General features: G+C 33.0%; 1 protein-coding gene across 1 annotated transcript; it reads right to left on the reverse strand.

The window, feature by feature from the left end:
• Positions 1-761: 761 nt before the first annotated feature.
• Positions 762-2749, reverse strand: LOC122303376 (probable 2-oxoglutarate-dependent dioxygenase AOP1). The gene is made up of 3 exons (XM_043115142.1): positions 2305-2749; positions 1511-1838; positions 762-1365 (listed from the first exon to the last, which is right to left on the reverse strand). The coding sequence occupies exons 1-3, from the start codon at positions 2679-2681 to the stop codon at positions 1117-1119; spliced, it is 954 nt and encodes a 317-aa protein (XP_042971076.1). The 5' UTR covers positions 2682-2749; the 3' UTR covers positions 762-1116.
• Positions 2750-11919: the final 9170 nt, after the last annotated feature.

The raw sequence follows: 11919 nt of genomic DNA on the forward strand, positions 1-11919 counted from the left end.
TTTCTCTTTCTTTTGCAATAATTAGCCCCGTAATTGACTGCTGATCTCTCTCATAAAACATTAATAATTTCTTTTATTTTGTTCTTCACTACGAGAATATAAATTAAGCGATCAGATTTATCTCTTCTAGACAATTTAAGTTTTTAAAATAACAGGTGATTTAATAAAGGATGAGCATGGAAGGTCTGAATCAATTTGAATTACTATTGGGAAATTTATTTATAAGTCGGTGTGGACATGATATACTTAGTAAAGTGCTTACATGCATGACTTGATTTGATTTAGAAGATAAATTTTAAATTTTAAATTTTAAATTTTAAATTTTAAATATAAATCTTACAATTTAATTAATGTGGATGATATCATGATTTATATACCGACTTGATAATAGAATAATTCTTAAATATTAAGTACTCTATACTATCTATTTGAGTTGAATGTTCCATGTCTTGGGCATACTTATTAAGATTAATAAGGAATCTAACTCACATGTGAGATCAGATCAGATCAGAGAATAAAAATATAAACTATATATAATTATATCTCTTCTAAAATCTTCCATGTCTTGGGCATACTTTTAAAATTTGAATATTATGAATCAAATTATGTCATGTGCATGGACGGTATTGTGGTATAAAAGCTTTCAAATATATATATATAACTAGTAGTCTTCATTTAAAGTATACCGACTTTTATAATTATGTCTTCTATTAACACGATTTAAATTAACATAAGATATAGAAAAGAAGACCACTTCGATCTGCTGGCCGGGGCCAGAAAATAATTATAAATTAGATCGACTTTATATTGAGCCACGATCATAAGGGACCCAATCAAAATTTAAATGCTTTTTTTAAGTCGATCATATGAAAGAAGCTAGAAAAGGTAAATAGCAGTTACAAAGAAGAGCTATAACAATATTATTATTCCCACGTGCACACGGATTGTAGGTAATTCATTGAAAACTAAAGGCCAGCATCCAAAGGAAAAGCTAATTTGGAAATCACAGAATTTTTTTTTTTTTTTTTCTTTTTTTTAGGGCCTGTGACCTTATAAGACAACACAAATACAAGCTGCTGCCTGCATGCATGCTAGCTAGCTAGCTTGTAATAACATTCAAACACCACAATAAGTGGTTAAAGCAGACTCGGCTCTCTGACCAGCTTCAGTGTAGTAAAAGGCGAGGAACTGAACATGATCAAAGGGCTTGAAGAGCAAAGGATGTTCCTCATCAACTAGCTCCTCTGGGGCTTTTATGATGTATCCTGCTTTGGGTATTGAAAACAACCCCGCCGAGTACCTTGCCTTCTCTCCCGTCATCATCACTCTATGATATGGAGAGTGCAGCCTACCATTTACCCATGCCTGCATGCTTGCAAACTCATATATTACATATTCTCATGTTAAAACTCATTCTATAATTAGGTGCATGCATGCATCCCTTAATTTATGGGACACGAACGTATACAAAATTATTACTGGAAATAAATTAAAGTTCCATAACAATTACCAGTAGAGAATCTCCAATCATGACAATGAAAGAGTCTGGGGTGGGTTTGACGTTGATCCATTCGCCATTTTTAGTCTTTACCTCTAATCCATCAACTTCGTTTTGATACAATATGGTCACAATGTTTTTATCTGTGTGCGCTGTTAGTCCAAGCTTCTTATTGGTATCGGTCGTTTGAGGCCCTGTATATTTCATTACCCGCAGAAGGTAATTGGTCGACCACATGTGTTCATCCAAGTATTTTTCCACACCTAAGCTCTCCAAAATCATCCTCCTCACTATTCGATCCAATTCTGATAGTTGCTCCGAGAATGACTGTATGGTATTGCTGCATGCCCAAAAGTCAGATTTAAAAAAAAAAAAAATGGCTGGAAGAAAGATAAATAATTATTTAGTGGTAGACGCATGCAATCTTTTTGTAATGTAGAGAAAACAATATTGTCGATCCCTCCAGAAGTACGTAATTCAAGAATTTTTGTGAAATATTTCTCTACCATTTAGTAAAGAAACCAAAGACGTTGCGTACAAGTTTCCATTGTGTAAATTTAGGGTAAGGCACGCCTTTAAAAAAAAAAAAAAAAAAAGGATCGTGCCAATAATTAAAAGCCACCTTTTTCCTTATGGTATATATCCACATTTTTCTCAAATTATAACTTGCTTCGATCTTGTTGCATGCATGTACCGAAAGCTTGTACAAATCACTATTGATCATCACTAAAATGCAATTCTTGTACGATCGAGCATATATATAATATTTATTTGTCACTAAAGGATGGATAGAAAGTTAATAATACCAAAAACTAGGTTTTCCTTCAGGCCACATGACGTTTGCGACGCTCTCAACTTTTTCAGAGATGTTTGCATCATCAATGCCCATGCTCTCATAGAGTGGCACCATAGGGTATTGCCCAACATACCCATGATACGGCTTCTTAGAAACGTTACGCAGCTTTGTTTGTAAAGGGAGGTCGAAAAGCTCGTCCGTTGCACCCAACAGCGCCTTTCGAAGCTCTAATGGAACTTTATGGAAGAAAGCCTCGAAGCAACCGTACCCTTCGAGTGCTTGTCGGACTTGGCCTTTCAACGACTCCCACTCGGGACTGCCTGGTTTTAGATCAACAGGGTTAGAGAAATCTATGGCAGGAAGTTTAAGAGCGGACTCGGACCCCATTTTCTTTAATTTGCTACTTCTTTGGTGAAATGTGGAAGAATAGATAAGCTAGCTGTATGTATTTATTCTTGCGGTTTGTTTGAGCTTTCCGGGTAGTACTTTGGCATATATATATATATATATATATGGAAAAATTTAGTTGCAAGTATAATTGTGTATTAATATGTGTACCAATTTATTGTGATTGGTTAAAAAGTAGATTTTATTGAAAACAGTATTAATTAAAATTTTAAGTATGAAAAAATTAATATTGGTACGCAGATTAGTACGCGACTTTGATTGTATGTAGTAAAACTCTACATATATATAGTGTGTGTATCTACATATATATATATAATATATATATATATATATATATAAAAGTAGATCTATACTTAGTGTCAAGTATTGAAAAAAAAATGAGATTTAATTCTAAGTACGGGATGTCAATTCAATCTTGCTTAAATTTTGTCTTTGAAAAATTTTGCTACAAATTAATTGACCGGCCGTGAAGATATATATAGAGAGAGATATTTTTGCTACTCATCATTCTCATACATTACAATTTTTTGAATTTTTTTATTGTTTCATTCTTCCTAAACTAATTGAGTTCTTCTACTCATCATCTATATTTATACCACACATTTGGTAAAAGAAAAAAAATTAAAAAATTATAGGATGATGATGAGTAGAATTTTTCATATAAATATATATATATATATAATTGGTTGGTCATGGATGACACCTCATTTTTGTTTAGAAAATGACGGTCAACTATCGCATGCATACAGATGATCATTACAGGGCCATATAGTATGCATGTGGTGCATGCTTAATATATAATAAGAACTAAGGACAAGATTGTTTATTGCATGCATATTGCTGCTGTACATAGCTAGGACCACTAGTAAGGCTTCATATATATACGTAACTGATTTGATAAGAGATAATATATACATTATTTTAAAAGCCGTACTACTCTTATATAATAATTAAATATTCATCGTACAATGAGTTTTCTTTTTTAACAATAATTATATGAAACGTAGTACAATAATTACAACGAAATATTGAAATTCCTCTGTCTCGTGTCTGGTAACTATATATATAATATCATATCACCTTCACCGTGTCTGGTAATTTTTTATTGACAAAAGAAATTAATGAATTAGATAAAATTACAATAGGAGGAGGAGGTGAGGAATCTTTACAAACGTACGCAGTAAAACAAATGTTAGGGTGCGATAAATAAAAATGAAACGTCCCTACAGCTAGCTATTTTGATCCCGTAATTGATCTCTCGACTTTTCAATCGTTAATTGACAATATTAATTATAAGAAATCAAAATTCAAATGGTGTACTGCATGATGCATCCTAGCTAGACTGCTAGTTTTGATATATATAATATTAAAGGCATATAAGGAAAGAGAAACGCATACTATAACTATATATATTAATACTATACCACTATACTCATATATATGTGTGTGTGTGTATATATCATGCTAATGTGATGGTGTTTTCTAAAATATCTAAGACTTTGATTAAGTGGAAATTGGAAAAGAATAATTGGGTGCGTACGTATGAGAAAAGAGGTTGACACGATCCTATTATTATTTAAGTTGTCAAATATTTAAGTTGTGTTTGGTTGTTGAATCAAATTTAACTTATTTCAATTCATTTCAAATCAATTATTGATTGAATCCATTACTTTTTAACTTCCCACAAAAATTTAAACTCATCTCAAGCTACTCATACATTTTAACTTAAAAATTTAAACCCACCTCAACCTAAAAAATTAAAATAATCTCAATGAGACTTACAAAATATTACTATTCACAACTAAACTCAACTCGTCTCAACCTCCAAAAAACAAAACTTCCAATTTTTTTTTTTTTTCATAAAGTGCTCAAAAAAGATTTCAAAATCAGGCCGGACACCCAGCTACATATATATATATATATCATGTATACAGTATCTGATTAATATATTATAATAAAACGACTTATTTATAATATATATGACATGATGACCATACCCTTTTTCTTTAAAAAAAAAACTATTTATATATTTATAATCATATTGGTTAGAAGTTCCTTTTCGTATAAATAGTTCATATCGTTCCTATTATATGGTTTTCTTATTGTTATTATTGTTCTGCCTTGACTAATTATATGCAAACTGCATTAATGGAGAGCCAAAAAAGAAAAAGAAAAAAGAAACAGACAAAATAGCTGCCAATTGAAATCAAGTTGCTACTCAAAGATTGGTTTATATATGGGATCATTTGTATCAATTTTATTGATCAAGTTGTTATAATGATCGATTATGTTTGCTTAATTCGCAAGATCACGTAATTAATTAACTGATAAAAAAAAAAGGAGGAAAAGCTTCTATGCCCCTTATGTTTGACTGTCCTAGTTGACCGTCGGTTAAAATTTTTATTTTTTTATTTTTTATTTAGTGATTACAAAAATGATTTTAAGTATATTTATGTATTATTTTAAAATATTTAAATATATTAAAAAAAGTGAAAAAAAATTGCTTGGGCAACATAGTAGCCTAACTCTTAAAAAAAAGGGTGGGACTACTGTACTGCCCTCTTACAACTAGTCGTGTTGCCTAATTTAATTTTTTTTCACATTTTTTAATATATTTAAATATTTTTTTTAAATATTAATATATTTAAAATTACTTTTTTAATTATTAATATATATATATATATATATTTATCGAGCAGGACACTTGAGCGGTACCACCCGCGGCATATAAGTAGCATTATGCTAAAAAAATAAATGATGAGGAGGCAATGGCCAGTAATCTTGAATATTTAGGGACAAGTACTACAACATAGGCACCTAGCAAGCAACTACGTCTTAACTGTTACCACGTTATGTATTGAACTTATACGTCAATATTCATCGCAATCAGCATAAGTCACGTTTATTTGAGAACAAGCAAGCATGCTGTGCATGGTGAGTGAGGTTAGAATTAATTGGAGATCATGATAAGCGTTGAATATCTAAGGAGTAATGTTGCGTAAAGTTGTAAAATACATTAATGTTATATATTTATTTTAAAAAAGAGCAGAATATATTATTAAAAAATTAATTAATTTTTAATGATTGAGCTGCACTCTCATTGTGCGATCTTGTCCGAATCTAGAGCACTGAATATTGTGCAATGAAAGAAATGAGCAGAAGGTAATTGGACAATGACATTCAGATCGATAATTAATGCAAGTTTGTAACTTATCTTAATGGGGTTTGAATAATGAGCAATGCTACATACAGTCGTAGAATTGTAAATGCCGCGCAATCACTTTGAAAAAGAGTGGGGTCTACGATTAAAAAGTTAATTTTTTTTTTATGTGGGTCTCATATTAATTCATTTTTTTCAAATCGATTGCACGCCGCTTGCATAACCACGATTATAAATATCATTTCTCTTGAATAATTGGTCTAGCCCTAACAGCCGCCGAATATACATGATATATATTTCACTATCACGCAAAGATTACTTGATCATGATCACCAATTCAAATCATGATCAAGTAGTCCAGCTTGAAAGATTATATATAATCATCCTCTTTATTTAGTGAAAGATCGATAAAATCCACCAATCCAATCAATGGTTTTGTTTTGTTTGTGTTTCTTCTTAATATTGATGGATATATCAGTTCTTGAAACTCACCCCCGCTAGGTCACATCTTAATTTCTAATTAATGCATTCAATTTGGACGATTTCGGCATTATTAATTAATTATATATACATATATATGACTGAGACTGACATTAACAAAATTTCCCTTGTCTTTCTGCAGCACGCATGCATGCATGTTGTTTTCTTTCTCTATCATTATAATATATAATATATGCTATATTATGTAACAGGAACGGGGTACGATTGACGAATCCAGGTTCTCCGGACAGAAAGCGGGGCAAATTGAGTAAGAATAATGATATATTATAAAATATATATCTTTTTTTTTTTTTATTTATGATTTTTCCAAGGAGCATTTGCTCCCAGTGGCAATGAGAAGCTAGCGGCAAACATTTTCAAAGCCCACAGTGGTCCTGAAAAGGACCAGCAAGCACCGGTCCACGCTCCTTGTTCATTATTTTTTCACACAGGTTAAAGTCCGCTGCCCATTTGGATTAATTCGAAGATAAATGGTTAGCTATTATCGTCCTGTCATAATATTTTAATAAATACAGTACTTGAATTCAGAATCTTTTATCTAATATCATGTTAATTAGTCACATTTAATAAAATAAAATAAAAAATATTTGTTTGACGTGCTGACTTACACTAAACGTACGTGCCGGTTTAAGCTTAATTTCTCCTTACTTGATCTTTTCTAGATTTAATTATGATTTTATAATGTTATTATGCTAATTTACCAAGAAAATGACAGTTTTCATCATAATCTTAACACGAAAAGACACTTAATTCATAATCTTATATTTTTCCTTACGAGGGATCGAGTTCGATGCATAAACCTCTCTCCCACTACTTTTTTTTTTTTTTTTTTAATACTAGATTAAATCGTCAATTATCCTAATAATTATACTACCCCACGTTAAATAGAAGAGGAATATGGCAGGCATATATATATACATATATACCACGAGGGGCATGCAGGACTAGTGTGTGTGTGTATATATATATACATGTATACCACGAGGGGCATGCATCTCCTGCCAATTAAGCAATCCATGCACTTGCGGTCCTTAATTAATTTGTTTATATCTCCAATATTAATCCATCAATATCGATCGGTTTGTTTGCTGGATTAGGGTGAAGCTCTTGTCCGTATGTGCACGAAAACCTATGATAGTCTCATTAATCTCGGGCACTAATTGGTACTTCATGAGCAGAAGATCAAGGAAACATGTCGACCCATTTGCAAGGAATTGATCATAACGTACAAAATCATTCTCTGCCATTTAATTAAGCATATAATATCTAATTAAGTCTCTGCTACTCGCTAGCTTTTGAGTTAGTAAGCCAGAAAGCACGGTTTCATTAATTGGCAAAGAACAACGATAAATATTAGCGTGAGTTAAGGATCGATCCATGATCTGAATATCTTGCAAAAAAATATATAAGGAGTAGCTGCCATGCATGCTTTCCAAGCCGATTGACTTGCTGGCTAGCTAGCTAATTGTCTTACCTGAATATAATAGAGCGCTTTGAATGTTAGTTAAAAAGAACTCCGACTGACCTAACGGTGGAAAGGGCCACCGCTAATAGTTCTCGCGGATTATCATTAACCTCTTTTATTTATGTTTTATTTTTTATTTAATGATTAAATAATATTTTTTAATAATATTATAAGTTTTATATAATATTTTTTGTAATGCTGCACGTGGTGGAAAATATTGAGAGGCACTCAATTCTCAAAACCCCAAAAAAGTAGTACTCCTAATGATCATGATCTTCACCTTTCATACATGAGCTTTAATTAACTCCAAACCGCTGACATGATTCTGATGAAGTTCAGACATGAAGGTCTGTTGTCCGTACGTGTAAAAAAACAAATGACATGAAATTTTTGTTACGACATGCATGCACGAGTGGCCTGCGGAGGAGGAGGAGGAGGAGGAGAGATTCCAGCTGGCTGTACTACTAAATAACAATTATAAGTACTAGATATCCAGGATTCCAGCTGGCTGTACTACTAGATAACAATTATAAGTACTAGATATCCAGCTAGGACCACTGCATGCTTACGTAAACAAAGTCTCTTTTTTACATTTCCAAGGCCTATTATTGGACATAAACCCGAAAGCGACGTTGTAATCTTGATCTTAATTATTTTCGAAATCAGATCTTTCCCATCTGCTAAACAGACCACCCACCTAATCTTGATCTGTTTTATACCTACCATTTTCTCTATATATATGTCATTCATTTTCTTATTTTATCCCTCAAAATCATTCTAAAATATAATTCATTATTGGACCACCTATGAAGATTTGTATTTTCTGATCGTCACCTTTGCATCTTTATATAAATCTATCTTTTTAATATTTTTAATTCCTATTAATTGTATAGTAATGTTACGAATCTCAGAAATATATGAAGGCATAAATATTTTGCGATAGAATCTAATATCTAAAGAGCTACTGCTCATCTTTGCAATCAGTAATGAAACTGAGATTAGCCAATTAAATTCGATAGAGTAATATAAGAATAATGTTTAAATTAAAGTACCGTACGTACATGGTTTATTTTTTTGCCGTTTCATTCAGTATCATGATGACAACTTGATGAATTGGTATTCTTCCATGTAAACGATTATAATTACCATAGTTATTCCACATACATTGAAATCAACTACTAACGGTGTTATTTTCCTTGTCTATTATTCTAAAGTAACCATGGGTCGATCTTATATATTGTAATACAACTAATACTCCACGTGTAAGGGAGGATTGTGAATGGAAATTTAATATTTACATACTACAAGAAATGAGGGTTTCCGTCTTACCCAAGAATTAATATGGTGGCTAAATGCATGGTATCCATAGAAAATACTTTATTTCCACAAACTCGTGTCGTGGGACGTTCATGGAATAAAATTGGTGGGATAAGTTTTTTTCCCACGACAGTTTAAACTTGTGGGTAAAAGTAAGCTTTTCTCACTAGAACTTTCGCAGGCAAACCTTTGATACTTGTGGCAAATAATCCTACATCTTTGGGAACGCTTGTAGGATTTAGTACTATTTGCCACAAAATTGATTTGTGGGTGCTAGAATTTTCATGAAGATCATTGGCGGGAATTACAATTTCAACGTAATTTTTGCCACGAACAAAAATGGTTAGTATTGTACATCTCCATGAGATTTCCCATCAGTCCATCTCGTGAGTAAAAGATTTTTTTCACAAAAACTGTCATTAGATAAAGGTTTTGAACAATATATCTTTCCCCACGAATTAATTGTTAGGAATTTGGACCTTCCAAATTCACACCCCTAGGATCTACCCTTTGCATGCATAACAAGAAAAATAGAGAAATAATAACAACACAAGATTTTACGTGGAAACTCCTAAACAGGAGAAAAACCACCAGACCCAGAGAAGAAAATACACTATGTGAAAAATTATTACAATCACATAATTTCTCTCCTCACCCCAAACACACCCACAAAGCTTTCCCTACTAGCAAAACTTTAACTCACACCTCTTCCCATTTTACAAAAATAGACAACAGAGGAATTTAACTAGAGTCAAAAGTTACTAGCTAAGCATTTGACTGGTGCACTTAAACTAAGAGGCTAAGCCTCTTATTTATAAGCCTTGAGAGCTTGCTCCTTCCCATTTCCCACCCATGTGGGACTAACCAAAGGAGCAAAAAATCCAACAATCTCCACCTTGCGACTTTGACTGGTCCCACAGCCAAGCTCCACCTCAATGAAGATCTTCATAGCTTCCGCTATCATGCTTCACCATAAAAGCATACCCACTTAGAATAAACCAATTCTAAGTATTTCACTTCGGCCCATATCGAAAAACAATCTTGCTGAAAATTATGGTGTAATTTCCACGTTTGGCTCTCTTGGAAGTTCATCAGCCATCGACATGAATTTCCACCACACACCCTACATTAATGCCAAACCAATGCTCGTGTGCAAACTTGTAGACCTGCTAATATTAACACATCCTTTATCATGGCAACTTTGGGAATTAGCAGAATGCCATAAGGATGTACATATCTCCGTTTTCATAGAGAGAGACACAACATTAGCATCAATACCAGTATCTCCATTTACTGACTTGGAGTCACCAAATCCGCTCCTTGTACTAGCCGTTTCACCAGTCGCTAGAATCACTGCTGACTTCAGGGGTTGATCTGCCCTTCCACATCTTGTGTAAACTAATTTCTCCACCTCAAATCTGACAAGATTTGAAGTCCTACTTCCTGATATTGTTTTGACGAATTTACTGTAGAAATGAATAATACCTCACTAAGTCAGTTCTTAGGAAAGATTGGAGGGTCACAAGGGACACTTAAAATTTCCAATCTCCTAGACAGAACCTCCTTAGACTGTACATATCCACACTACCACACCAAAACTCCACCCCACAAAAAGAACCTAGTGGCTCTGATACCAATTGTTGGAAATTTGGACATTCCAAATTCACCCCCTAAAATCTACCCTTTGCATGCATAACAAGAAAAATAGAGAAATAATAACAACACAAGATTTTACGTGGAAACTCCTAAACAGGAGAAAAACCACCAGACTCGGAGAAGAAAATACACTATGTAAAAAATTATTACAATCACATAATTTCTCTCCTCACCCCAAACACACCCACAAAGCTTTCCCCACTAGCAAAAATTTAACTCACACATCTTCCAATTTTACAAAAATGGACAACAGAGGAATTTAACTAGAGTCAAAAGTTACTAGTTAAGCATTTAACTGGTGCACTTAAACTAAGAGGCTAAGCCTCTTATTTATAAGCCTTGAGAGCTTGTTCCTTCCCATTTCCCACCCATGTGGGACTAACCAAAGGAGCAAAAAATCCAACATTAATATCATCACTATTTGAGGCATCTCATTTTTTCTCCATCCACCAATGAACATCCCATTGTGATTTCATAAATAACTTCAAATAATGCAAATCATACATATAACAAAATCCAAATAACACAATGGACCATTAATTATTATGAATTTTTCAACTCTTAACTTCATTCCAATATGTTCCAAGTCAACCATATTCAAGGAAATACATCATGATAGAAATGCTTTTACCTCTAAATAACTCAAGTAACTCAAGCACAGGGACAAGCTTTTACATTATATACAGGGACAAGTAACTCAAATTTATGATTACCTCTAAATAACTCAAGTACATTATATATGTGCTTTTACAGGGACAAGCTCGTGTATCCAGGCCTTTGGTGCTCAAACTTGAACTGAAAAATCCCAAAAACATCAAGAACATTCTTGAATGCCGTAAAATAATGACCCTGTAAGAGTACAAAGTTACAAATAGAAGTGCTCATTTAGGCCAAAAAAAAAAAAGACTTAAAACAAATTCGGCCACCGAATCACAAGCAACTCATGATTAATTATTTAAGTACCTTCTTGTGAGTTGATAAAGTCTTCAGAACATAGGGACTCATCATGTAAAACTGCACCTAAACATCATCAGCTACAAACGGTTCCCTACTTCTACCAAACCACTCATAAATCTCAACCAAGTGATCATTGATCCTATACAAGTACTTAACAATCA

This window comes from Carya illinoinensis, chromosome 1 (genome assembly GCF_018687715.1).
Source record: "Carya illinoinensis cultivar Pawnee chromosome 1, C.illinoinensisPawnee_v1, whole genome shotgun sequence".
Taxonomy (NCBI): domain Eukaryota; kingdom Viridiplantae; phylum Streptophyta; class Magnoliopsida; order Fagales; family Juglandaceae; genus Carya; species Carya illinoinensis.

What these genes read in the sequence shown, in the direction of transcription:
- LOC122303376 (XM_043115142.1), bottom strand. Translation starts at nt 2,681, where the DNA reads ATGGGGTCCGAGTCCGCTCTTAAACTTCCTGCCATAGATTTCTCTAAC. An exon ending in GAAGGAAAACCTAGTTTTTG is followed by an intron (nt 1,839 to 2,304) that starts GTATTATTAACT and finishes TTGGGCATGCAG; the next exon opens with CAATACCATACAGTCATTCT. An exon ending in TGATTGGAGATTCTCTACTG is followed by an intron (nt 1,366 to 1,510) that starts GTAATTGTTATG and finishes GCAAGCATGCAG; the next exon opens with GCATGGGTAAATGGTAGGCT.